Source organism: Tamandua tetradactyla, chromosome 15 (genome assembly GCF_023851605.1).
Source record: "Tamandua tetradactyla isolate mTamTet1 chromosome 15, mTamTet1.pri, whole genome shotgun sequence".
Classification (NCBI taxonomy): domain Eukaryota; kingdom Metazoa; phylum Chordata; class Mammalia; order Pilosa; family Myrmecophagidae; genus Tamandua; species Tamandua tetradactyla.
In genome coordinates this window covers 36,306,515-36,332,464 of record NC_135341.1, presented here as the reverse complement: position 1 = coordinate 36,332,464, position 25,950 = coordinate 36,306,515, and the positions used below count along the sequence as shown (strand labels likewise).

The 25,950-nt window shown below is 55.6% G+C and overlaps 4 protein-coding genes across 24 annotated transcripts in view; 1 reads left to right on the top strand and 3 right to left on the bottom strand.

Annotated features, from left to right (window-relative positions):
* IP6K1 (inositol hexakisphosphate kinase 1) overlaps positions 1-2,228 on the bottom strand; it is a 122,440-nt gene extending 120,212 nt beyond the window's left edge. For 12 of the 15 annotated variants that reach the window (XM_077129282.1, XM_077129279.1, XM_077129278.1 and 9 more), the window contains exon 1: positions 1,893-2,228. The gene's annotated coding sequence lies outside the window, so the exon portion shown is untranslated. Of the gene's footprint in view, positions 1-1,292; positions 1,516-1,892 lie in introns of those variants that run through there. The other 3 variants (XM_077129280.1, XM_077129287.1, XM_077129294.1) reach the window with 1 other exon arrangement.
* A 35-nt stretch (positions 2,229-2,263) lies between these two features.
* INKA1 (inka box actin regulator 1) lies at positions 2,264-16,237 on the top strand. Of its 6 annotated transcripts, XM_077129299.1 has the most exons (4): positions 2,264-2,494; positions 3,735-3,905; positions 4,002-4,193; positions 15,373-16,237. In XM_077129299.1, exons 3-4 carry the CDS (start codon positions 4,134-4,136, stop codon positions 16,174-16,176), a joined length of 864 nt encoding a protein of 287 aa, XP_076985414.1. In that variant the 5' UTR covers positions 2,264-2,494; positions 3,735-3,905; positions 4,002-4,133; the 3' UTR covers positions 16,177-16,237. The 6 variants fall into 6 exon arrangements, with proteins under 6 accessions (XP_076985414.1, XP_076985413.1, XP_076985416.1 ...); XM_077129298.1 differs by lacking the exon at positions 3,735-3,905; XM_077129301.1 differs by lacking the exon at positions 3,735-3,905 and having other exon boundaries at positions 2,265-2,494; positions 4,002-4,106.
* On the bottom strand, positions 3,942-11,040 carry CDHR4 (cadherin related family member 4). The gene is made up of 18 exons (XM_077129304.1): positions 10,511-11,040; positions 10,226-10,388; positions 10,059-10,150; positions 9,475-9,585; positions 8,758-8,861; positions 8,424-8,560; positions 7,973-8,156; positions 7,728-7,881; positions 7,406-7,499; positions 6,886-7,089; positions 6,663-6,802; positions 6,281-6,431; positions 5,974-6,194; positions 5,596-5,740; positions 5,044-5,098; positions 4,861-4,948; positions 4,599-4,626; positions 3,942-4,123 (listed from the first exon to the last, which is right to left on the bottom strand). Exons 1-18 carry the CDS (start codon positions 10,838-10,840, stop codon positions 4,068-4,070), a joined length of 2,457 nt encoding a protein of 818 aa, XP_076985419.1. The 5' UTR covers positions 10,841-11,040; the 3' UTR covers positions 3,942-4,067.
* UBA7 (ubiquitin like modifier activating enzyme 7) lies at positions 15,187-25,164 on the bottom strand. Of its 2 annotated transcripts, XM_077129274.1 has the most exons (24): positions 24,765-25,164; positions 24,512-24,680; positions 24,285-24,419; positions 24,037-24,143; positions 23,733-23,823; positions 23,510-23,642; positions 23,231-23,328; positions 22,991-23,137; positions 22,418-22,600; positions 22,112-22,219; positions 21,882-21,962; positions 21,642-21,797; positions 21,387-21,552; positions 21,102-21,307; positions 20,941-21,005; positions 20,668-20,851; positions 20,507-20,581; positions 20,081-20,264; positions 19,529-19,611; positions 19,158-19,250; positions 18,874-19,065; positions 17,226-17,318; positions 17,050-17,150; positions 15,188-16,597 (listed from the first exon to the last, which is right to left on the bottom strand). In XM_077129274.1, exons 1-24 carry the CDS (start codon positions 24,818-24,820, stop codon positions 16,468-16,470), a joined length of 3,036 nt encoding a protein of 1,011 aa, XP_076985389.1. In that variant the 5' UTR covers positions 24,821-25,164; the 3' UTR covers positions 15,188-16,467. The 2 variants fall into 2 exon arrangements, with proteins under 2 accessions (XP_076985390.1, XP_076985389.1); XM_077129275.1 differs by lacking the exon at positions 22,991-23,137 and having other exon boundaries at positions 15,187-16,597.
* Positions 25,165-25,950: the final 786 nt, after the last annotated feature.

The window sequence follows — 25,950 nt, the reverse complement described above, 5'->3', positions numbered from 1 at the left end:
TCAGATCTATATTTCATAAGCCTGAAGCAATTCCTGACTTCTGTGCAGGATCTCATTGAAGTATTTCTGTTCCCTCAGATAGTTAAAAGTGTCCAACTTCAAAGGTGAATCACATAAAGACAAAGAAGTTAAAGGAGATTTAGTGTCCACTATTATAACAACACTTTCACCCATTCGCCTCAAAAATATCCAGAGCAAAAATACTACTATCAGCTAACTTTGGGTGATACCATGCTCAATAAAGAATCACCCACTACTCAAATATTCATGAGGAGGTAAGAGCATTAAATAAAAGCAATAAAAGTTCTTAGATATTCTATAATATTCCTTGGGTGAGCAGTTCTAACATAGAGTTAGTCTATGGAGTGGATTTCAATGGGCCCTTGAACTCCCTAAAATTGTATGCAAAAGGTAGTGCTGAGAACTTTTATAAGGAAAAAGCCTGTCTCATTCTATATCTCAAGAGATCTAATATCCAAAACAGGCTAGAAACCTATGGGTTATTTTAACAGAAACCAGCAAAAATTTAACCCCATTAAACGGTTAATTTGGGAAGCCAGGTGCCTGACTTTCTAAAGGAAGAGTTAGTGGAAAACAAAGATATCTTGAGGCAATTTTCAAAAGTCCCTATTATTTTAATGTTTCCCTCCCTTCTTATCAAGAACTGTCCAAGAAACTGGTCTCAGCAAAGTCAAAACTCATTAATGATTCAAAATATGGCCCCGAAGAGAGCAATTTAATAACTAAAGACTACTCAGCTCTCTCTTCTCACAAGTATAATCTCAGACAAACAACAGACGAACTGGGTTCAGTATTTGCTCTCCAAAATGACTCCTAAGCAAGAACCTGGTTTCTTTCAAAATCAAACATTCTTAGGTGACAAGATCCTGACACAAGTGCACAAAGTACACTTTTGTATGACCGCATACAAGGAGCCTTTGTGGAGAAGCTATGGGACCAAAGGAAAGAGAAATGTGTTCTAGAGCTATCAAAACTGTTTCTAGACCTGCACATTCTACCGGGGTTCTCCAACCACCCCCCAACTCCACCCTGTCTGAGAGAAAGGAACCTGTTTTCATAAGGCAAGATACATTTAGTACTGTTCTGTTAAAAGTTCATTTTAGTAGTTCAATATCATCCACTACAGCAAAAACAAGTTTCATTTCTTTTACTGACTCGAATACACTCCTGTATTCCTTCATCAAACTGGCGGAACAACACTAGGGGACACAACCAACCAAATCATGACTGTAACATTCACTCTCTCCTAGAGAAAAAGAGGAAGACCTTACCACACTCCAAGAAGTAGTAGTCGAGAAGCCAAAATAATTATGTTCCAAAATAAAATTCAGGAATCACGGACATTTAACCAAGCTCTTCAGGAAGAAGCAAACGGGTACCGAGCTCTGAGGCGCCGGGAAGCGTGGTAGAGGGCCCTGTCAGAATCAAAGCGCCGTGACACCGGCCTGCCTGGCTGGGTCTTTCGCCTGCGTCTTCTAGTCTATCTCCGGCGGTCTGAAAATCACTCGCAGGAGCGACAATTAGGAAAGAGATGCGAGTATTTCCCATCCGGGAGCCACACAACACCCCTGAGAGCATCAGCGCTAGGGCCCAGCGGAGACCCGGGCTACGATCGGAGAAGCCGGTTTCCAGCTACCTCGTCGGCCCGCCCCCGGGTGCGTGGCTCTCCGACTCCATCCCTGCTGTCCCTACGGCCCGGCCCCACAGCCTCGGCACCGGCCTCTAGTAAGCCCCGCCGATGGCCAGTCAGAACGCTCTAGCAATGTTCGGCCAATGCCCTAGCCCCGCGCCCGCCAGCCCAAACCCCGCGCCCACCGCCGACTGCAGGGCGGCTGTCAGGCGGGCCTTTCGGTCCGGCTCCTGTCACTCACCGGCCCAGCCCGGGCAGCGGGCGCCCACGGCTCCCCACGGGAGCTGGGCCCCCCGGGCCTCCAGATTTCGGCCCGCCCCCAAGCAGACAGCGCAGGTGGCTGAGCCCCGCAGCAGCGGCCCTAAACCGGCCGCTCGATCCAGCTCCCAGCGCTGCCCACTGGGTACGGATCAACAACAAGATGGCGGCCAGCCGAGGGGGCGGTGACCGGGCGTCATAGCAACCAGGACAACGAAGAGCCCGCCCCTAACTTAGGTTATTTCCAATCAACAGCCTCTGCGCCAGCCGCCGGAGGGGTGCTTCCCACTGACAGGCCGGCCCGCCTGTCAGTTAAACTGTGCCCCGCTAGGCCCCTGCTGAAGCCCCGAGCACGTGACTATGACGCACGGGTTGGCGCGTGCGCGTCGTGCCCCGAGTCGCTGGCGGCAGAGTTCTTGCCGGCTACTCGAGGACTGAGCGCCCTTGGTCTCTTTGCGCGCGCGGGCCCCGTGCAGAGCTGGCAGGGTCTTCCCACACGCACGCGCACACACTTAGGGAATGCCTGCTGTGTGCTATTTGCTTTGTCACCCACGCTGGGAGGAAGGAGTTGTCCCCGGTTTACTGGTGAGGAAACTGAGGCGCAGAGAGTGAAGCCTAGGCCAAGGTCACTACTAACCCATGGTAGTAAAGGTGCAGGGTCTCGTATATGTGCTTACTGACTCGAGAGGATAATGCCCTCTTCCCAGTGGCGTCCCCAGCTTTTCCCCTCATCTGTCCCGAGGGTTGCCGTCTGCTGCCCCGGTAGCCCCTGGCCCTTTGCTTTAGCTGCTCCTTTTGTCTGGAACTCATCCCTAGTACAAGCCCTGGCACACAGCGGACACTCCCTCCTCCCTGTCCTAAAGTATCTTGTCTTGAGTTTCTATGACAGCATCTTTTGCCCCGGACTGTCCTGACATGCCTTCAAAACACCCTCCACGGGAATTTTGAGTCCCTGCAGACGGTTATCTCTGGTTCTCCACACAAAGCACTGGGTTTCGCTCCAGGCTTTGGCGCCAGGCGCAGTTACACACCCTGGGGTCCAATGTTACCCGACTAGCCAGCTCTGTTACTTTTGAGCCTTGGTTGACCCACCTGTAAAACGAGGATAATGGTCATGCTCCTTAGAGGTGACAGTGAAGATTTAATGAGCCCTTAGAGCAGAATAAGTGCTCAGGAAGAGTCCACCTGCGGATCTTTCCTTTAACAGCCTGCTCCCAGTTTGCCATCCCTGAGGCCTGATCTGATGTCCTCACTTTAGTGGGAGCCTGAAAGAGATGCTTTTCTCCTTGCAGAAGGCCTTGGGCTGCTTCTATGGTTACCATAACTGGCTCGGGAAGGAACGGCCTTCAGTGGCATCAGAGGGTTCGGACCCACAGTCTTGGTTGAGGAGGGGGGGAAGACTGAGAGAACCTGGGAACACCTTAGTAAGGGTAGCCTCACCCAGAGAGTAGGTCCCCTTAGCTAGCAGTAGCCGGAGACCTGATTCCAGACTGGCATCGATTCCAGAATGGACCAGCACTGCACCCAGGGGACCCAGCCCTCCAGGTTGCTGTGGGTCACCTAGCTATGTTCAGTAACTCATCTCAGCATAGGACTGATCATGGGCCAAGGAACGAGAAGAAACTCAGAATGAAATGGGGCACCGTCCAAGAAGGGCGCCACCATCACCTCCTCCACAAGTAGTCATACCATAGTCTTCTCAAGTCTGCACCACCCCCACCCTAGTGCAAAAGTTCCAGATCCTTCCCACAATGACCCACACACGTTGAGCCAATTGCCATAGAGATTGGTGGGTCCTTCAAACAGCAACTTTGTCCTCTTCCAGTGAGAAAAGGAAGCTTGTGGCTCTCCCTGCCTGCCAAAGCTATATGGCCTCTGAGGGGACAGACAGATTCAAGGTCCCCCTACCTCCAGGGAGCATCTGGCAGTCATAGCATTGTATGATGACTTCTTAAAAGAAAAATAATCCTGTGACTCCCTGGAGTGTGCCCACAAGGTAGGGCATTCTCCAAGTGAGAACAAAGAAACACAGACCTCACAGCTTCCACCACTGGGATTTTGAGGATTGTAATTTTGTTTATTGTTGAATCAGCTTGAACACACAGGCCATGACCAAGTGAAAAAGAAATTCCACACATAGTGAGACAGCTGCTTGACCTCAGAGCCATCGCCGGGCTCCTGTGCACGTGTTGAACAGGTAATCTCTGCCTGTACCTATGTCCAAATGGCCAGGAGAGAGGAAGGGCATTGCCAGCCTCAACAGAACTGCCCCTCTGTCCTAAAGGTAGGGAAAAGCATTCCAGGACTCTGGGTGTGACTCTCTTCTGCTGGGATCCAATCTTTCCCCTCCCTCCCTTCTCAACTCAGGAAGTCCTTCAAGGCCTGGTTCAAATGCCCAGGAAGCCTCAATGCCCCAAAACTGAATGCTAGCTTTCATAAGGCCAGTGCCAGATCATTTTGCCATATTTCACTGGTGACACTGGAGTAATCTGGGAGCCCCACCCCACCCTACCCCACCATGGATAGAGAGACCAGACCAGGTCTGAGTCACAGGTGTTTAACAGACTTTTTCTGAGGAGTGAGCAGGAATGAAAGCAGACCCAAATCAGGGAAAGAGTAGATACTGGATGCCTAATGTTAGTTGGAGATAGGGCCCAGGTGGAATATGGTTTGGGAAGGGGAAACTCACAGTAGTCCTGTGCTCTGCCATCAAAATGCTGATGAGGGGGAAAATGAGAGGTTGCAATGAATTGAACTCTGCCGACAGAGGAGCAGATGGAGGCCTGCCCCTGAAAGGGCCAGAAGGCCACCTGCCTCCCCCATCCTGATGGAGCAGTCATGTGTGTTTGCACGGGGGCAGCCATCCATAAGGAAAAGGGCAGGCTTGAAAGGGCAAGCAGTACTCTGGAGAGACCTCAGTGCCCACTACTTGGATGGATGGGTTGCCATACCAGGCTCATGACACTGCTGGGTGCCTGAGACGTCTCCATCCTCGGTGCCTCTGTGAACCCCTCAATGGATGCCTCAGTTCCCTGGATGCTGGGGAAAGTAGGAGCAGGGGATATAAAATAAGGCTCTTGGCCCCAGCCTGAGTTTAAGAGGTGGGCTCCCAGTATGGAGCAAAGGCAGCTGACCTGTTCAGCAGCAAAGTCTGGGCTGGTTTGCTCGATGCTTGCAGCACCTGGACCACCCTAAAATGCCAGAAAGAGGGACCAAGAAGTAAGGACAACAGGCCTGATAGCTCCGGGAACCAGTACCATTCATCCACCCCTTTATCCTGAGGACAGCCAATATCTATATGTGATGCTCACATTGTTACCCCACCTCTCCTTGGGCTAGTCCTGTGCTCACAAGGAATCCAGAGCAGGTTTCAAGTAGGGACAAGGCTCAGAAATGGGAGTAAATGCCCAATACATGACAGAATCAGAGTCTCAAATCCTGGGCCTTATCCACACCCATCCTATTCTGAGACTGGGCTCCACCAGTGATGAAGGCAGCTTCCTTCTACTGTTACTCTGACTCTAATCTGAAGACCTCTGGAGGGAGGACAGCCCTCCTCAACACTATCAGTTTGTCTGCCCCATCAATTTGTGCATTGTCACCAAACTTTGGGTGAAACCACTTATCCAGAGCTGGGATCCATAAGTAGACAGGAGGGAGGTGGGAAACACAGGGATAAGAGACTTATCTCCCAAGGAGGCTGCTGAGAAGCCAGCCCAGAGCCAAGAGGAGAAGGGCACCAGTCACTGTCAGCACCACCACAAACCAGGGCTCTGGCTGCCAGAAAGCCTCTGTGTCTGTCATAAGCAGGGGTGTCATTGTTGAGGGCACCTGAAATGGAGCCACAGCCTCACCAACTGCCCTGCCAAAATACCAACCATCCAGCCTTCAAACCCCTCTGTGGGCTGAGCCACCCAAACCCGATTTGCTTTACTGCTGGGATTTTTGCATTCATAGTTCCTTCTGGAATGCCATGCCCCATCATGAAGCCTGGAAAATTGGGTTTTTTTGCCCTCCAAGATCCTCTCTCCCCACCCCCCAATGGCCTGACAATCCCTCCTCACTGTGGCTCTGAGAGTGCTGATGGCCATTGTGCTGGCCCTCCATGGAACTAGATGTACAATAACGGTGGCTGTAGTGCTGAGGTGAGGGGTAGAGGGACCTGCGTCAGCCACGCGGATCAATAACTGATAGGTATGGGGCTGCTCTGGCCAGGGAGGCCACAACACAGGGTCGCTATGCACCAGGACGGTGCCTTGCAAGCTGAATCGGCTCTGGCTATTCCCTGCAAGGAAAGAGACAGGAAGAGGAGACCATTGCTGGCCTTGGCCTGCCCCTTTTCCACAGCCTGGTGGTCCCCACAGCTCCAACCTCCCACGATGTTATAGGAGAAAGCCAGGCGCTGTGGCTCCTGGGGGATCCAGCATGACATCTTGGTCACCTCCACGCTACGGCCCGAGTGCGTGTGGATGGTGAGTTCTTGGAACACGGGCTCACATTCAGGTGCATGGTCATTCACATCCTGCACAAAGGCAGCCAGATTAGGGGTCAGCCAAACCCCTAGGTCAGCCACTCAGCCTCCACCCACCACATAAGCCAGTGCTCAGGTATCAGGTTCTAAAGCTTTCTACATTGAGGACCACCTCCCCCCCTCCAGCTTCAACCAACCAATTGAGAAAACTGAGGCAAAGAGAAGAAAAGCAGAGATATGAACCTTTTTCTTGACTCTTTCCCAGGCTTCAGGGATCATTACCTGAACCTCGATAGTAATGGTGCAGGAACCTGAGCGGTGTCTGGTGGGGTCCTGGTCTTGGCCATAGTCAATCAGCAGGACAGTGAGCCTGTATAACCTCTGCTGCTCATAGTCCAAAGGTGCCAGGAGGTGAACCTCCCCTAGAGGGAGTGGCCAGGGACTCAGCTTACGAGCCAACTATACAGACCCCAAACCCTCCATCCCAGCCCTGGTTTGGAAATACCACTGAGACGGTCCACAGCAAAGGTGGCGGATTCACCAGCAGCATAGTACTCAATGCTGTCATGTGGGTAGTCCATGTCAGTGCCCACCACGGAGCCCAGCAGTGTGTGGGGCCCTGCGTCCTCCTGAACCCGAAACGTGCATGGGGCACAGGCTGGGGAGAACTCGTTGACGGGTGTCACCATCACCAGTATTGGCACCTCAGCTGGGGGCCATTTGGCAGTCAAGGAGCTGGCCTGCAGTGTCCAGCCCTTCCCTGGGGGTCTGAGGAGGGAAACAGGGCTCTGCCCTGAGGGGCTAAGTAGGAAAAGGGTCTCAGGAGAGAGGAGACAACAGCCCTGTCCCTGCTAGGGATCTAAGAGAGGAGATATGCCCCAACCTCGGGGTCTGAAGTGGAAATAAACCTGCCCCACTAATTTCTGAGGGAAAAGAAATGCCCCTTTCCTGGGGATCAGAGGGACAAAGGGAACACAGCCCTGTCCAGGCAGAAGACTTTATCTGAGCATGTTTTGGTCACTCACTGGTCATTGGGGGCTGGCCTCCATCCAACACCATAATGGAAGCTGCATGCTGGAAAAGGGCCCCAGGAGTATCACAGTCCAGTGAGGCATTCACCTGGCCAGAGATGCCAGAAGGTGAGGCCCAGCCAAGGCCTAGGAGATCCTGAGCACACCGGTTTGCCTAAGTCCTGGGCATTCCCATATCATCCTACCCTGACCCTCTTTTCCAACCTGCAAAGCAGGTTGACTCCACCATCCCCCAACCCAGAGAGTCTCAGTTTCAGTTCCCAGAGGCCTTGTCCCCAAGAACGCTGACGTGGGTTTGGGAGCAGGGGCTGGGCACCTCTAGGGCCCTGTCACGAAGGCAGAGGCTGGCTGGTCCGGGAGGGCTGTGGTACAGCAGCTGATAGTCAAGGGTGCCCCTATCTGAGTCGGGGTCTGCACAAGTAAAGGTGTCCAGCACGGTGCCCACAGGTGCAGTCTCAGGGATTTGAGTCCTGGGAACCGAGGGTAGGCAGGAGCCAGGGTCCGGATGGGAGCCAGTGCCCTTGCCCCTGCACTCCAGCCAAAGGCTCTGGGGGTACTCACACCAGCAGCGCCGGGAGGCAGCGCGGGGGCCAGCGGTTGACGGGCTGCACGTTCACAATGAAATCGAGCTCAGCGCTGACCCAAGGCCGAAATTGCTCAAAGGCCTTCACCTGCAGCCTGGTGATGGCCGTGCCTGTTGCCCGGGCAGTGTCCAGGGGCGCGGTGGTCCGGACCACTCCGTCGGCTGGGCGGGGTGGTGGGGTGAGGGGAAGCAGCCCCGCCCCCACCTCACCACCCGATCCCCGCAAGTAGGGAGACAGGCAGAGGGAGGGTATACTGAGCCTGGGCTCTCCCGGTGCCTCCTCCGAGAACTATCCATACTTCGTCCCTACCCTCACATCCCACCTGGGCCCAATCCCTTTCTCCCGAGGGCTGGGAGATAGCGCAGGTCACCTCTAGATTAGCCTTAGAGGCATCCGTGTGGTCCTCCCGCACCCTTCATGCCCCTCACCGCGGCCGATAGAGAAGAGTGGGCAGGGCACCGGGGAAAGTATCTCATAGCGCACGTGGATGCCCCGGGCCTGAACTTGAACCACATTGCTCCCAAGGACCAGGTTCTCTGGGATGGTGATGTTCTGGTTCTGCTTCCTGGACCAAAAAGGTGGCACTGGCTCCCACCCACTTGCTCCTACTCTTCCGGTGACCTGACTGGCAGGCCCCATCCCTGGGCCCAGGCATACAGCTGGGAACACTCCAGCTGCCTGATACCCCAGCCCATCCTCCACTATGCCCTGGATTTCTTGGGGACAGCCCTCCCCTACTGTTCCCAGGGTGGGGAGCCTTACAGGAAGGAGACGTGGCTGGAGAGAGCAGGCAAAACCTTCACTGTGAGCATCCCCTGACAGCTCTGGCCTTGTCCAAAGTTCACCAAGATCCGCAACTGGAAGATCTGTGGTGCACACAGAGCACGAAGGGAATCACCGCCTCCATCCACCGTTATATCTGTGCTCAGTTCTCCCCTCAAATAAAAGACCAGGAAGCCCTAACACTCACCCCTTCCCCATGACCTGTTCTGCTGACAGGTATACCTTTGACTCCCATCCCTTTGAGCCATAAATTCTTCTAAAATTCTGCAAACAGTCCAAGAAAGAGCATCAGCTGAGTCATTTGCAACTTAAGATGAATTACAATTATAGGGTTGCCAAGAGCCAGTCACCAAGAGGTAGAAATTTTAAGGAGGGAACTTCTTTAGCCTCTTCTGGACAGCACTGGCCACTTTATCCAGAGTGCCCTGAACACTCTCCTTCCTGTTAGAGGGAAACTGTGAGCTCCCAGAGCTGGGAGCTTGTTGGTGCTGGAACTCCAGGGCCCAGCACAAAACAAGGCCAAGGTAGGAAGATAGCAACATGAGGCAGCAGGTACAGGGTGTGGGCTAGATCTGGGAAAGGCAGTGTAGTCAAGGAGATCGAGAAGGCCAAGAACAAACAAAACTCCAGGAGGTGGTGGCACTGCCCATTTCATGCCCAATCTATGAATACCCTCAGGCCCCATATCTTGCTCACCTTTTGAGCCTGGCCTTTGAGGCCCTGGGCTGGTGCCTGCAGCCATCCCTGCCCATTGATGGAGAAAGGTCCAGGAAAGTATGGAGGGTCCTGGGCACTGGTGATGTTCATCTGACAGGAAAGAAGTGCTGGAGGCCCCATCCAGCCCTCAGTGCCCTAAGCACCCCTGTCAACATTCTTCAACAACCCGGCAGGTACCTACTCACGCCCAACCTGGTTTCCTCTCCCTCCACCCTGACCCCAGTCCTGATACACAATCCTCTCTGGGTTTAAACCAATCATTTTGTTCTCAACTATGTTTCTTTTTGGGGGATTGCAAAAGTAACAGAATTGTCATGGAGAACTCAGAATGCACAGGTGAACCTGAAAGAAGAATTCAGCCCCTGTGATGTTCCTCTAGGAAAAGCATAGTGACTTGGGGTGGGCAGACTTCAGTAGCTCTTTCCAAGGACAAACATCATGCAGAGGCTCAGCTATGCACTGCTGGGTCCCTCTGCAGATTGTACCTGCTCTAGCAGGGGCTAGACTTGATCTCCCCAGGAACCCTCACTCTATTTTTACCACCCCATGTGTGCTGGGCTCACCTGAGCTCCCTGGAGTTCCAGGCCCGGGAGCAGCAGAGTGTACAGCCGTGTCTTGGGTGTGACTGTCTCCGGTACCTGAATGATTTCCCCAGCTGGCCAGAGGGGATGTAAAGTAAGTTATTTTCAGGACATGCCTGCCTGCCTTTGGCTGCTGATCCTGGTCTCACCTGGGCTGCTAAATCGGCCAGCACATTGGACATGACCAAGGTCCTGCTGTACGTCCACAGAAAGTGGCCCCTCCATCACATAATTGCCACATGTGAACCGCAGCTGCAGCTCATAATGGTTCACCGCCAGAGCATCAAGCCGGGCTGAGCTGCTCAGGGTCACCTGCAGTCGGTGGGCAGTGCCATGGGGGGCTTAGGCTTTTCATTCCCCTACACCACTCCCAGCTTTGGGAATTTCCGATTTTCCCTGTGCCCCCATGGTCCCCAGCCGTGTCACGGCCCTACCTTGCCCAAATATTGCCCCTGAAACCTAGTCAGGCTGGGCGGGTTGAAGAAGGTGGTGGGTGGCTGCACATGGAGCAATTCCAGGGTCGGCATGTGGAAGGAGCAGTTGAAAATGAAAGACTGAAGGACGGTGCCGGGGCCTTTGCTCTCAGAGACATTTGTGAACCAGGGCAGACTGTGGCGGTCTGTGAGGGGTAAAGGTTCAGGCAGAGGACCCCATGGAATCACACACACAAACATAACAGCCATGATGCTCCACCACAGGGCCTGGCTCCATCTTGGGCCTGACAGCCAGCACTTTGATGTCCAGCCCTGCCTTTTCTCCCACATTGGAACTTAGGTCAGCTCATTTCACAGGTGAACAGTGAGGACTCGGCAGCAGCCAAGATGAACAATGAGGGTCAGAGGTTTAGACCCTTGCTCTCCCCTGGCTCTCCCTCACTCCCTGCCCTGCAGGGTAGTTTATCTGCGAAAGGTTAGGACTCTGTTGCGGGGTGCAGAGTGAGAAATGTGGCTCCCCCACCCACCAGCTCCTTACCAGAGACACCCAGAGTAAGAAGGAGTGCCAGGGACCTGAGCAGCACCATGGTGGACGAACGACACAGACAACACAAGAGGCTCCAGAAGGCCAGGCGTGTTTGTCAGACCCACCCCGTTGCCAGGTCCGTTGCTCAGACAGAGCTGGGTAGGTAAGACTCCTTGGCCTCCCAGATTCCAGCCCCACCTATCCCTGGTGACTGAGCTCTAGATCCCAAGCAGACACCCAGAGGCCCTAGAAAACCCTATTTTCTACTGCCCCAACCTATTTATTACCACGATCCTGAGGGGGGTGAAGGAGGAGGGTCAAGCTTCGTTTGAGAAAACTGAGGCTCAGGAAGTCCTTGTCAGGCAGTCTTTAGAGTAAGCACAGCACCCTGGAAAATTGGGCCCAGGACCTGTTACCTCCCACATGGAGTCCAAACTCTAGCTGTGCCCTCCCCACAATTAGAACATAATCTGCCTATGAAATCCAAGCCTAACAATCAACGAAATCTCTCAAAAGCATCTACATTCAACAAGCAAAAGAAATCCTTGGTAACAAACAGTGATTATCTTTGCAGATATCTACTAGAGGGGGAGCAAGCTGGTCTCTTGGGAGGGTAGGGATGTTCTGTATCTTTTCCTGGGTGGCAGATGCACAGGTGTCTGCAGATTTCAGCATTTATTGAGGTATCGTTGAGATTTGTCCATTTATTGGATTTATGTTATCTGTCAATTTTTAAAAAGTTGTCTACACTTGCTTTCTAATTTCTCACCTCTCATTCTTCTCTACCACTTCTGTCAGGCTTGTTCTTCCCTCCACGAAACTGTCCATCGACTGTTTTCTACCCTTACTTCCTGTGCCAGTGTGAAAGGATTTATGTGCCCTAGAAAAGCTATGTTCTAATCCTAATTAATCTTGTGGGAGCAAAGGTTTCTTCTAATCCCTATTCAGCACTATAGGTTGGAAACTTGATTAGGTTATCTCTACAGAGATGTGACTCAATCAAGAGTGGGTGTCTTGGGAGGGCCACAGTGGCTCAGCAGGCAGAGTTCTCACCTGCCATGCCAGAGACCCAGGTTTGATTCCTGGTGCCTGCCCATGCAAAAAAAGAAAAAAAAAAAAAAAAAGAGTGGGTGTCTCCACCTATTCCACATAGATCTTGATTAACTTACTGGGATCCCATAAAAGAGGAGACATTTTTGGAGAGAATGCCATTTGGAACCCATGAGAAAGTTACAGCAGAGCCATGAGGCTGAGAGAACCACAGAGTCCACAAGCCAGTGACCTTTGGAGATGAAGGAGAATGCTCCTGGGGGAGCTTCATGAAACAAGAGGCCTGGAGAGGAAGTTAGCAGATGACGCCATGTTCGCCATGTGCATTTCCAGTTGAGAGAGAAACCCTGAACTTCACTGGCCTTCTTGAACCAAGGTATCTCTTTCCTGAATGCCTTGGATTGGACATTTCTATAGACTTGCTTTAATTGGGACATTTTCATGGCCTTAGAACTGTAAACTTGTAACTTATTATATTCCCAATTTTAAAAAGCCATTCCATTTCTGGTATATTGCATTCCAGCGGCTAGCAAACTAGAACACTTCCTAAGCAGCATTTGACTCTTGCTCCCATTGGCTCCCAAGTCTCCCCACTCTTAGGTTTCCTCCCCCATCCCGAGTCACTCCTGCTTAGCATTTTTGCTGGCTTTGCTTCATCTCACTGATCTCCAAACAGTGGAGGGTTCCAGGGCTCATTATTATCTGTTGCCTTTCTCTGTCTATTCTCACCTCTCCCATCTCATCCAGGACCATGACCTTAAATACCATACACTCACTTTGCCTCCCAGATCCAAGGCTCCAGTGCTGGCCTCTCTCACAAACTCCAATGGCGTACACCCAGCAATTGACCCTGCATGTACTCTTGGATGTCTGATAGGTCACAAAGGTCACATTGTTCACAAGGATCATTTCTTTTCCTCTCCAAACCCACTATTTTCCATCCTTTCCTGCATCAGTTCATTGCAATTCCATATGCTCAGTTGTTCAGGCCAGAAATCTAGGAGTGGTGCATGATGCCTCACTTTCCCCACCCATATCCATACATCAGCAAGGCTTGAGTCTAGCTTTAAAATGTACCTTAAACTCCTCACCCCTTCTGTGCACCTGCCCCACCCAGGCCTAGGCCAACCCTGCCCAGGTTGCCTGGATGAGGGCAAGAGCTTCCACTCTGATTACAGGCTGCAGCAGTCGAGATTGAGGAGCCAGGCCAGGCCATTTCCTGCTCAAGAGCCCCCAATACCCACACCAAACCAGAACAAAACCCATATTCTTCTCTACGGCTGCTCAGAACCTGATTTTGCTGACTTCTTTTTGCGGGCCCCCCACCCTCCCACCAATCACAGACAATTAGACCTTTTTATGTTCTGCCCTGCCCAGTTCTGTTCCTGCCTCAGGACCTTTACACTGGCTGGTCCCTCTGCCTATAATGTTCTTTCTCTTGATCTCCCATGATGGCTCATCCAGATCTCATCCTGAAAACCACCTCTTCTGAGAGTCTCTCCCACTCGGCCAAGCTAGCCCATCTCCTAGGTAATTTTCCTTGTCTGTCCACTGAAACTGGACACTTGAGCCTAGCCTCCGATCATGGAGCAACCTCAGAGAATCCGCTCTGACACTTCTAGCCGGAGAGCCCCTTCCCTCTCAACACCGTCCCTCAGTCAGCGCATGGTGCCCACGGAGTGGCTGCTGCGCCCCAGAATGCGGTGGACGCTTACGGCTGTTGGCCCAGCAGCTAACAGCGGACTCCCCAGCAGAGGGCGGCCCTGCAGAGCTTGGCCGGAGGTGGGGAGGGGACGGCGCGGGCTTAGCCAAGGCTAAGGCTTGTCTGCTGCGCAGACTCGAGGTCGCGTGTGCACACAACCCCCTCAGTCCTCAGAGGGGTCTAGCCACCCTCCCACCACTTCCAGGAATTGTCAAGGCCGGCTTTAGGAGCGAGAGCAACGGGTTTCGCCCCTAGGAGCTCACAGTACCGCCGGACGGAACCACCCGCGGCGCTCACCGCCCGAAGGGACCCGCACGTGGGCACCGCCAGGGAACCCGCGCTCGCAGGGCCCGGGTGGAAGGGACCGCTGTGCTAATCTGGAATAGATGGGCCGCCGCGGGGAAGCGGTCTGCCCTGGGTCACGCAGCGGAACCCGAGTCATTGTTGCCGTCCCGGGAGTCTCCAGTCGAACCTCGCCCAGCATCCAGCTTCAGCCCCGCCCCGCGAGGGGGTGGGGTCGCCCGGGTCACCGCCCCTGCCAGGTCCACGGGGTGGGACAGTCCTCTGCTCCGCCCCACTTGGCCGCGGCGCCGGGGGCGGGGCGCGGCTGCCAGATGTTGGGGCGGCGGCGGTGGCGGCTGGCGCTACGGAGAGCGAAAAGCTGCGGAGCAAGGCAAAGGTGATCACGCCGCTGGCCCGGCGGGCCGGGCCCTTTCTGTACCGCTCCCGCCGCGGTTCGTGGCGGATCGGGCAGGACTGGCGGAGGTGCTCCGGTACGGGCATGCACAGGGCTCGGTTTGACAGCTTCTTGGGCCAGCTCCGCTGGGAACTGGTGAGGCTTGGGCGCGGGTGTGGTTCGTGGGGACCGATGTGGAGTGCCAGGCTACAACCCAGCCCAAATGACAGACGGGTGGGGGCCATCCCAAGCGCCCATCCGATTCGGGACGGGGGTGGGGCGGCCCAGATGGCCCAGATGGTCAGCGTCGGGTTTCGGACGGTTGGGAGCTGAGCTGGGCATCAGGTAACAACCTCCAGCTGGCTGTACTACGGGAGCAGCGGAGGGGGGCGGGGTGTGGGGAGTGATGGTGGTGGGAGGGAGAAATTTCTTTGGGGGCTGGTCAGGAGGCAGGGAAGGCCTGAAGAGGTGCTGTAACTGCTACGAATGCCTCCAACCCCAAGCTGGCCTGGCTCTCCTACCCCTCATCTGGCAAGCACCCTGCCCTTCCCTGAAAGAAACTGTGGGCTTGGGATAGCTGAATCTCCCAAGAGGCACTGGATGCCCTTCAGCCCGGAGCAGGCCTTACTTCCCGGTGTAGGCCCGCACCCCTGCCTGCCTGCCCTGGTGGCGGGTGCCGACTTGCCCAGCCCTGCGTGCTGCAGCCTGCCGGACTGCCACCAGGTCGGCTGATGGGAGCCACACGGCCTTCAGTGCACCAGCACCCTAAAAACAGACACCAGTGGCCTTGCTGCCCTATCCAGCCCTTTCTAGTTGCCTGTTCTTGGTGCTGGCCTGGCCTGACAGGGAATCAGGAGTGACAAGTGCTTATGGTTCCACTCTGACTTCTGCCTTTTCTTCTTGCACAGCTGTGTGGCCGGGACACAGGCTCACCCCCAATGCCTGGGCCCCTGCGGCCGTCCCCCAAACCCAGCCCAGGCGTGTGGCCCAGTCACCAGCTCAGGGCCTCGGATGCCTCAGAAGAGGACTCAGCCTTCTGTGTGGAGGAGGAGGAAGAGGAGGAAGCTGTGGTGAAGGGAGACAGAGGTGCAGCCTCGGGGGACCCAAGGGAACATGCTCTGGACTGGGACTCTGGCTTTTCGGAAGTATCAGGGAGCACATGGCGTGAGGAAGAGCTACGCATACTCCAACACCAAGGACCCCCAACACGGCCACCCCCTAGCCAGCGCCTCTTGGCCAGTGCTGCCCCCCTGCCCAGCAGGGCCCCTGTGGCCAGTGTACCATCTGCCCATCGACCACGGCCCAAGTCTACCCCGGATGCCTGTCTGGAGCACTGGCGGGAGTTGGAGGCAGAGGATTGGACAGCCGCCCTGTTGAGCAGGGGTCGCAGTCGCCAGCCACTGGTTCTAGGGGACAACTGTTTTGCTGATCTGGTGCACAACTGGATGGAACTGCCTGAGGCAGGGGGCGAGGGTGGCGATGGGGGCGGGCCCCGTGCCCGCTCCCGGCCTCCCCAGTTCCTGCTTGGCCTCTCCGAGCAGCTGCGGCGCCGGCTAGCCAGGGCACGGCGGACAGCCATGGCAGGAAAGAGGCTGTCATGCCCACCTCGTCCTGAATCCGAGCTTCCTGCAGACATTTCACGATTTGCCGCTCTTATGAGCTGCCGCAGCCGCCAACCCATCGTCTGCAATGATGTTGTTGGTTACCTCTGATCTGCCCCACAACCTGGGGACAATAAAGGCCTTTCTCTGCACTGTGTTGGCTCCATACCCCTTTATGGAGGCAGCCTCAGCTCTGTGAGGCACAGCCCAGGCAAGAGAATCTACAGAGCCTTTTCTCTCCCTGTGGGGCTCCCTGTCATGCCCCATGTGCATTGCTGCCCGGTGTTCTGTCATCCATCCTCTCCACTATGCCTTCTTTCAACAAACATTTATTGAGTGCCTGGTTGGGCTCAGGATGTAGGTGTGGGTTTGGTAAAGCTGAGTGGCAGGACCGCTGCCTTATTACAGCTCATAGTGCACGGGTGGGAGGGTAGTGTCTTCCTCCTCACCCTCACAGCTCAGCTCCAGGACCAGCACCCGCTGCCCAGAGTTAGGCACCCATCCTGTCACCTGCGTCACCAGCTCCGTCACCCTGGCAGCAGGGGGTGGGGACAGTATGTAGGTAAGCACTGGCAGGCGGAGAGCAACCTGGCATGGGCTACAGGGTTCTGGCGGGCCATGAGGAGCCCAGCCCAGGAGCAGAAGTAGCTCAAGGCAGGAAACATCTGAAACTATTTTAGAAGCAGCTGGTGGGGCAGGGAGGAGGCAGGAAGCCATAGGTCCCTTGGGAGTGGGCTATGAAAGGGAGCTGTACAGGGTGTGGGAGAGCTGGTGGGGCCGACCAAATAGGCTGCTCCTGGAGGCCCCTCAGGCTCTCAGCCCTCTCCCCACCCCCACCCCATTTGCTGGCTCCATTTGGCAAAAGAAAGCTTCAGGAAGGTGTGAGGGGCCCAGTGTGGAGATGGGAGGAGAAGAGGCTTCATGTCCCCTCCCCTAATCTCCAGGGATGGGACTGGGCCCAACAACAGTCAGATGTGGGCTCACCTGAGTGGCAGACGCTGGGCCTGCTTATCAGGGGACCATCCGGTAGAGTAGAGTAGGGCGGGGCCGTGCAGCAGCATCCTCACCTGCAGCCCATGTTCCTCCTAGAGAGAGACAGGTCAGGCACCAGCTGGGCTGGGCCAGGCCATATCTCGGGGGCGGGCAGGGAGGGAACACACCTGTAGATGGGCCAGCAGAGACTCCAGAGTCCTCTCAGGGTGCCCAGCAGGCACCTTCAGGCGATCCCAGCAGGTCCATGCCAGTTGATGGAACTGGGAGTGGGGGTGGGGAGGAGTGAGAAGCCTATCACATGTGCCTCCACCCCCACCCCAGTTACCAACAGCGAGGGCCCCTTTCCTGGAGGAGGAGCTGGACTGGTTGGGAGGTAGGAAGCAAAGCCAGGGGGTGGGAGTAGAAGGTGGGCTCTGAGCCCAGAGTCTCAGCCCCCTCCCTACCCATGCTGGGGCCAGCACCGGAAACAGGGCTATGGGGCCGCACAGGGAAACAGGCGATCCATCACACAGGCCAGTCATGTGTGTGTGTGTGTGTGTGTGTGTGTGTGTGTGTGTGTGTGTGTGTGGTGGGGGGGGCTGTTGCTTGCTTCCTGAGGAAGCAGGGACTGGGCCTCTGCAGTTTCTGATAAGACAGCTTGTCCCTCAGATACAAGACTGGGAACGGGTGGGGGTACATATCCTGTCCCCCATCCTGCCCTCCCTGGAGCCTTGGGCTTCTCATAGGCACACAGGGATGAGGGGTATGGTGACCGCCAGGGCCCCACTAGCCCAGAGACCCAGCAGGAACAGTTCACAGGGCCTACTCTTCTGTATTTCAAGGGTCTTGGGATTCTGGTGCCTAGGGCTAAGGGAAAAGGAATAGCAGGCAAGAAAGGGCCAGGACAGGGGGCCTTGACACCCACCCAGAAACTACCCTGGGTTCAAGCTAAGACAAGGCCAGAGGTGAGATGGGGGGGGGGGGGTACTCCCTCCCCCTCCACCAAGGACAAAGGCAGCTTGTGTGCTGGCTAGAGGCTGGCCCCTCACAAAGGGGTTCTGTGTACTGTGGCTGGAGGGACACCAGGGATGCTCAGTAAAAGCCCAGTGCCCGTCCATGACCTCTGCCCTTTCCCCTAGTGAAGGCATTCCCTCCACTCCCTCTCCTGTGCCCAAGAAAGTTTGCTATTGCTAATTTTTGCAGAGCTTGGGCACATCTGCTCCCATTCACAATCCTGCACTCACAGGAACACACATGAATGCAAGCCCAGGAACAACCCCATGTGTACCCACGTGCACGCCCACATTGGGAATAGTCCTGCGCTCCCATCTGGCACACAGATGTGCCGGCATGCTCCCTCCATGCCACAGTCACAGGGTCAGGGATGCCCAGACCCTGATGCACTCACGCCTGTGACATGAACACACACACTGCCCCCTACAGTGCCCAGTGCCCTAAAATCCAGCAAGGAGGGGATGGGCTAAGTCCCTATGCCATGCAGAGGGAGCTCCGTCTGGCGCTGCACCCTGCTCCTGCCTCTTACCACCTCCCCCCTCAGGGTAGTGATGTCTGGTTCCACTAATGAGTTTAAGCTGCAGCTCCCCCAGACCCGGCGGGGGGTGGGGGGTGTCTGATGGCTGCTTCCTGTGTCTGACAGGTCCCAGCCTGGCTGTGCAGCAGGAAAGGGGCTGGAGTGAGTCTTGAGGTCTCCCCCCCAGTCTGAACCTTGGTGATGGTCTGCAGCCAGGGCGAGGCCTGTTTGCCTAGGTAGATGCAGAGAAAACCTAGACCCGGAACATGTGTGTGTACAGGGGGCAGAGAGGGGCAAAGACTCACCGTCTGGATGGCTGGGGCGCCAGGTACCCAGCGGCTGAGGTAGTTTTCAGCCAGATGCAGATAGCTGTGGCGAAAGGCGCTGAGGGGCCTCGGCTCGCCTACCACCTTGTACAGCTCCAGGCCCACCAGGCCAGCCACAGCTGCTGTGGTGGTGGCAATGGCCGGGACAATCCGGCCCACAATCCGCTTGCTCTGCCAGGAACAGGAAATTCAATCTGGGCCCAAGGCATGGAGTGAGAGTTTGACGCCCACCTCCAGGCCTAAGCCCCAAGGGCCATGGTTACCTGGGCGCGGGTGGCTGGTGGGATCCCATAGTTCTGAGCTCGCAGGGTAGCTGCTGCTACCATGAAGTCCACGTGGAAATTGCTGTCATTGTCCTGTGAGGGCCAAGTCCCAGTAGTTTTAACATGGCAGCAGCTGCTCCTCAGCAGGGCTGAGCCTGAACCTCTGCATAGGACTTCACACACAGTTCTATGGGGTAGGTGCCCCCTCCCTCCCCACTTGTCAAGGAAGGGGGCTGAGGTTCAGGGAGGGTGAACCACTTCCAGGGGCCCTGCTAGGTGGAGAACTCAGCCCCAAGGGCTCCAAAGCCACCCACTTGGCTTCCACTCTAGTCTCCCCAGCCTGGCCTCTCACCCCCCACTTAGGACCCCACCTTGTCAAACAGCAGGGGCTTCAACGGGGGGCCCACGCTCCATACTTCCAGGGCTTCATTCAGTTCCTTCGACTGCTCAGGGCCTGCCAGAGGAAGGCAGCGTTGGGGCACTCCTTTACCCCTCTCTCCTGCACTCTTCCCTGGAGACTGGCACCTATTGTTCCCAGCAGCCTGCCAAGCCTATCATCGCTTATTGCTTCCAGGGATCCCTTGATTGATACTGTAATCCCTTTCCCAGCAACCCCAGCCTTCAAGTGGGCATGTGCCTCCTGACTGTCCTCACCTGGTAGCCATAGCCAGGTACTTCCCAGAGGCCACTGGGATTTTTGTGCTGAGAATTTGCCAAGATAGCTGGATGACAGGGTAGGTAACAGGGAGAGGGCCTAGAGAGGGGCTAGAGATGGGGACAAGCCTAGGGAGAAACAGGGCCAGAAAGCCCCAGAGGCAGGAAATTGACCTCAGGGCCTCCAGGCCTCATTTTCCTGCTGCAGCATAGACTTAAGGCAGGGTCAGACTTGTAGCTGCATGGGAAACTGGGGTCAGAGCCCTTACGAAACTCAGCAGAAGCTTGAGCCAGCTCCAGGTCACTGGTGAAGATGGGGGCCTGGTGCTGGGGTCTGGGCAGTGGAAGCAACTTCAGCAGCTCCCTGAGCGCAGTCTGGTCCTGTGAGCCAGGCAGCCCGTGCATCTGGCCATACAGATTGGCAGCCGCCAACACGTAGAGGAGATGCATGTCCTGTAGCCAGACCCAGAGCAGGGTCAGATGTGTTAGTTTAAGTGAGCATGTATGGATGAGTGGAAAGCTTTATGGCCCTTTGTGGGTCTGAGTGCCTGCCTCCGTCTCACATGTAGTTATCCACATGTGACACACGTGTCTCTCTCTCAGCTCATATGCATTTCTGCAGAATGCAGAGGTGCCCCCCTCTGCTCTGAGAGGCCACATCACTATCTCAGAGGTCCCCAGGGGACTCCACTCACTTGTGAGGCATCAAACTTCAGGGGCTGGGGACACTGTTTGGGACTCGACCAGAAAGGAGTTCCATCCTCAAGCACCTAGGGGAATAGAGGTTGCTGGGCTCAGTTCTGGTCCTCTTCCCAGGCCTCCCTGAGCCCTCAACCCCCACTTCCCAGATGCCCACCTTTTCGGGTGGGAAGCGCCTCAGCAGCTCCATGATGCTATCATGAAAGCACAGATGCCAGTGGCCGAAGGCCCAAACGACACAGTCTCGCCAGGTCTGTGGCCGCACCCTCAGGACGCCCAGCACCGGCTGCAGAAGGCTCAGCGTCTGCGGACCATCCATGTCTGCCAGGGAAGTGGGTGCCCTGCAGAGAGAAGGGGAGGTTCGAGGGAGCCCTTTAGACTCTGAACCTAGGGGTCCTGGTCTCTCATTCACCCTTGTTGATGTCCTTACTGTTGGTAGCAGTTGATGGCCTCAGCAGACAGTCGGAAGAGACCCTCGAACTCATCCCGGGCCCACTATGGAGGAGAAGGGACAATTCGTGTCAGGTGGAGAACAGATCTGAAGATGAGAGCTGACCTGGGTTGGGTGGGGGTTTTCAGGGTGCTTCCCACCTGCAAGGTGTGCTCAACTGTGCTGGGGAAGTGCCTCACTGTGCAGACAGGGTAGGAGGCATCCTCAGAGGCTGCAGCCTCTGTGGGGGCTCTGTAGGGCTTGGTCACATATGGCACAAATACTGCAGCACTGCCCCAGGTGCCCTGCGTGCCCGCCTCCAGCAGCGGCTTCAGAAAGTGGATGCAGCGAGCAGCTACATAGCTCCCTGGCAAAGAGGGCAGAGGGTCAGAGGTGGAGCCGGCATAGCCTTCGGCAAGGGACTGAGGTCAAGGTTACATACTTACGAGCCTGAAAACTGTCCAGGGCAGCGGCTACCCCATCCACACGGGAGAAGAAGCTATCCCCATAGATGTGTTCTGTGGTGGGACCCAGTGGATGGGTAAGCGGGGTCACCTGCAAGTCTGGGTTCATGCAACGGGCAGCTTCTGCAGCCACCTCTGCCTTGGGCCTCTGGGAAGAAAGTAGGAGGGTATTGGGGCAGGGCCATTATGCAGAGGGCAGCCCGGAGCACAGGCGTGTGGGGAGGAACCAGCACTCACACCAATGTCCTTGGGCCTGAACAGGAACTGACGGCTGAGGTTGGAGCGCTCTATGTGGTCCATATCAGCGACAGTAACTCCCCCACTGCCTCCGGCCCCCAGGCCCACTAGGGCAAAGCCCTTGAGTAGTTCACAGCCAATGGCACCAGTTCCCACCTGCCGGAAGGAGTGGCCTTAGCCCTGAGGCTTGGTCCCACTTGGCCCTCCCGCAAACACTCCCAACCTCACCCCATAGCTCACCAAGAAGTAGTGCTGGTGGCTCAACTTCTCCTGAAAACCAGCCCCAAACACTGCAATTTGCCCGTCATAGCGGCAGCATCTCTGGAGAGCATAGACAAGGGACAGTGAGGGCTGCTGGCCTGTGCTGCATCTCCCTCTTAAACTGAGTTATCCAGGTCAGAGCCTCAGACCCATTCTTCCAGGCAGATAGGGTTTTGGATAGAGCTTGCACCCAACCCCCAAGCTCTCACCGGGGCACAGTCTTCAGGACTGGGAAGGGGCTCCCCGGCTTCCGGAAGACAATCAAGAGCATCAAAGTATAGCCACTGGTCCAGGGGCATGAACTTCCCAGAGATGGCCTGGAAATTGACACTTCAGTCTGGGGACCCCTGCCACCTCCTAACCCCCTGAAATCTTGGCTGGAGGCTACACCCAGGTTGGTGAAGCCTCCAAGACCACTGTCTGGTGTTGGGTGCCCTCTGGTGGCGATGCACAGTTTAGCACCCACTGACCATGGCACCCTTCCCAGCCTCAACCTGCCCATCCCCTGTGCCCACCTTCAACACCTCCTGGGCAGCCACTGCACCCAGCATGGCTGCCATGGGGCTCAGGTCACCAGCGCTACTCAGGGCAACTGTGCGCACTAGGGCCTCATCCAGCTGTTCTTCCAGTGTCTCTTCCTGAGCCCTTTGCAACGGTCCCAGGGCCCGGGCCAGGCACACCACAGCCTCTGCATCACCCTACAGAATGGGGCCCAGTGGTAGAGCAGCATTGACCTGAGCTCCACACCACACACAAATTCTTTGGGCAGCCATTTGGCCCATTCTACAGAAGAGGGAGGGAGCAGAAGACTGAAGGGAGGACTTGGCCCCATTGCCACACACACACACACACACACACACACACACACACACACACACACACACACACACACACACACACTGAGCATCTGCTGCACTGGGTGACTGGTATTTTCATGGACCCAGCCCTTGGCTTCCAGAGACCATCTCCTTTCTACAAGTGGGGAAATTGCCTCTGGGATTCAAACTGGGATCTATGGCCTCCTGATAGGTGAGACCCTAATTAGACAGTGGCTGTGGGGGAATAAGATTGGTGACAGGGCCACTCACAGGATGCCAGGGCTGGGGCATGCGGCCAGTGTCAGCCTGGAACTGTTGCAGTGCACGGAAGGCCTGGTGCAGGCAGAGGGCGTGATGGACTTCCTTGGGACTCTGAGCCACCACACGGGGCTGGAGCAGGGCTACAGCTAGGGGTTCCTGCAGGGGGCATTTGGCTCAGGGTCAGGCCCAGAACACTTTGATCCCCTCAAGGTGCCCAATCTCCCCCGTATCGTATGCACTTGCACTCACATGGCTCACAGTCTTCGGCCTCTTGACCTCGATGATAGCCCCACCACGCTGGTAACGGGAGAAAGTCATTGTGTCCCCGATCTCCAAAGTCCCGTCCTCTGAGGGATATCCAGCCTAGTCAGTATGACCCCTGACCCAGAGTCGTTCCTCACACCCCATCCTGCTTTGCACCCATATCCTTGCTTCACTCTGAGAAAGGTAGAAGGAGGAACCTATCCCCAAGACCAGGCTGTGTTCACCCCAGTGGGAGCCTGGGTGCTGAGTGTAGGACTGACTTACCGCGCACATGAATGGGCCGGGGAGCACAGCCATTGAGCTCAACCATGCCCTCGATGCCTGAGAAAGTCACCAAGTCGCCATCGCAGAAGTTGCTGTTGTCGGTCTCTCTCAGGGTGAGAATACCAGGGGATCCCTGGGTGGGGAGTGGCTTGGCTCAGGAGTGCCTCTACCCACCAGTAGCCCTTCCTTGGGCAGCAGGAAAGTGCCCCAGCTGAGCACCCACCTGGGAGATGTCCTGGATGGTAGCTGTCAGGGGTTCTGCCTCTGTGGGGTCCTGCACGGTGAAGTCCTCACCAAAGTCACAGAACAACTGCCTAAGGTGGGTGGCAGGGGACACTAAGGCAGCTCAGGGACCGTTGTTAAGTTTGAGGGGATGCGAGGGCAGGCACAAGGGGATTTGGGAAGGGGATGCTGGGAGAGGCCTTGGGGCTAGGTGGGGGTGCACTGGGGCAAGCTTGGAGCTAGGAACTGTGCTGGGACAAGTTGCTGGCTGCAATGTGGCAGGCTGGGCAGGCAGTCTTACTCACCCCACAAGGCCCCGGGTGTCAGCCACCAAGAAGTAGATACCATACTGGTGGCAGAAGGTGCCTACCCTCAGCTGCTCCTTCAGCTCTGAACCAGTCAGCACCACTACCTGGGTGGACCCCACAATTAGCATAATTAGCAGGGCCAGAACCACTGCATAGACCTCCCTAGGGTGGGTCTTGAGGGCAGGATCTGGTAAGGGCTGGAGGTGGGGTCTGAGCTAGCGTGGAGAGTGGGGCTAGGAAGGCACCTGGAAGTTCAGCAGCAGATCCTCAGTGATAGCACCCGTGTGGACGCAGACCTGGACAGCTCTATTGAGCTGAGCCACGAACTCTCGAGAGGCCTCAGCCCTGCTCTGCCCTAAATCCTTCTCCGAGAGGAAAAGCTAAAGAGAAACCGAGTCTGGTCTGAGCAGAGGCCCCCTTTGGTTCCTTCTCCCACCTGGGCTGGGAGGCCACAGTCCCCAAGGAACCCTACCTGGGAAGCCAGGTCGGACCAGCAGGTGGGATGGGGATCATGCAGGGTGAGGCTGCCCACACCCATCAGCACCAGGTTCTTGGCCACCTCGGCCCCCAGGCCCCGGAGGCCTGACAGCAGGACCTTGGCTCCCTGAATCCTCTGCATGGCTGCCACACCCAGCACATACCTGTGGATGGAAAGTAGGTGGGCAGGTGGTTGGAAATGAGAGGTCAGAAGGCCACCCCACTCACCACACTTCCTTGGGCCTTACAGCTGCCGTGAATACAATTCCTCATCCAGCAAGCTAGAGGGCTCCAGGACATCCATCCTCAGGCCTGGCTCAGAGGGTGGGCTGCAGTACTCACAGACAGGGTCTTTATTGAGAGACAGTGCCAGTAAGGGCCAGTGCCCAGCTGTGGCTAGTGCACCCAAGCACTGATCCCAAAGGAGAGGAAGACGTTGTTGGTCTAAGCTCTCTTCCTGATTCCTCTGTCGTTTCAGGGAAAGCAAAAGTGAAAGTAAAACTAGACTGAGTTGATTTCTGATCCTGCATTCTGGGCTCAGCAGCCCAGTCAGGCTCAGGTGAATCCTGGCAGCCAGAACACACAGGCAAGGTAGGAATGCTTTCCCGGGTCCCTTTGGCTTCCAGGAAAGCAGGTGCCTGTAGGCTTCCCGGGTGTCCCAAACCTCAGGTGGCTATTGCTCTCAACTGTCTCCATCCGAATGGGCTTTCTGCCCACAGAGCACAACTGAAACTCACCCAAAGCTGATCACCACACACAGACTGAGAGGCCCTGGAAGGCAGAGCCAGCCCCATCTCAGGCAACGAGAACTCATGGGGTTACACTGTTCCGCTCCCAACTCCCAAACCACAAGCATGGGGTAGAGGCTGACACCTTAGGACGTGCCTGCCCAACCCTGAGCCAATCTCTCAGAGAATCAAGATTGTCCCCTGCCTACAGCTACCAGACCAGAGCAGTCCTCTAGGTGAACCAGTTGAATTTTTCTCCTGGCATGCGCCCCAGGACTCCAAGATGTGGTCAGTCTCTGAGTGCCAGGCCAGAGCACGGGTAGTGTGGGCAGCCACCTTCACGTGTCCTTACTTTTTGTTTACATTGGTTAATAAAACCAATCAATATACAATATGAACATTCTTTTTTATCACATAGTTGTATATTCATCATTGTGATCATTTTTTAGAACATTTGCATCAATTCAGAAAAAGAAATAAAAAGACAACAGAAAAAAGTTCATACATACCATACCCCCTATCCCTCCCTTTCATTGATCACCAGCATTTCAATCTACTAAATTTATTTTAACTTTCATTGCCCCTATTATTTATTTATTTTTAATCCATATAGTTTTACTCATCTGTCCATAAGGTGTAAGGGATCAGGAGCGCGACCCCAGCCGAGTGGAAAGTCCCCCCAGACCCATGAAGAACACCTGGTGAT

Bases quoted from the DNA above. Each gene is read 5' to 3' on its own strand.
- INKA1 (XM_077129298.1), top strand. From the start codon at position 4,134: ATGGCCAGGAGAGAGGAAGGGCATTGCCAGCCTCAACAGAACTGCCCC. The intron at 4,194-15,372 runs GTAGGGAAAAGC...CTTCTTGCACAG, and splicing joins ACTGCCCCTCTGTCCTAAAG to CTGTGTGGCCGGGACACAGG.
- CDHR4 (XM_077129304.1), bottom strand. From the start codon at position 10,840: ATGTGGGAGAAAAGGCAGGGCTGGACATCAAAGTGCTGGCTGTCAGGC. The intron at 10,151-10,225 runs GTGAGACCAGGA...CCCTCTGGCCAG, and splicing joins TGGCCGATTTAGCAGCCCAG to CTGGGGAAATCATTCAGGTA. The intron at 7,090-7,405 runs GTGAGTGACCAA...AATGGCCCCCAG, and splicing joins AGGCCAGCCCCCAATGACCA to CTGAGGTGCCAATACTGGTG.
- UBA7 (XM_077129274.1), bottom strand. From the start codon at position 24,820: ATGGATGTCCTGGAGCCCTCTAGCTTGCTGGATGAGGAATTGTATTCA. The intron at 22,601-22,990 runs GTGAGTGGCCCT...CCCATTCTGTAG, and splicing joins TGCCCCAGCCCTGGCATCCT to GGTGATGCAGAGGCTGTGGT. The intron at 21,308-21,386 runs GTAAGTATGTAA...CCTCTTTGCCAG, and splicing joins CCTGGACAGTTTTCAGGCTC to GGAGCTATGTAGCTGCTCGC.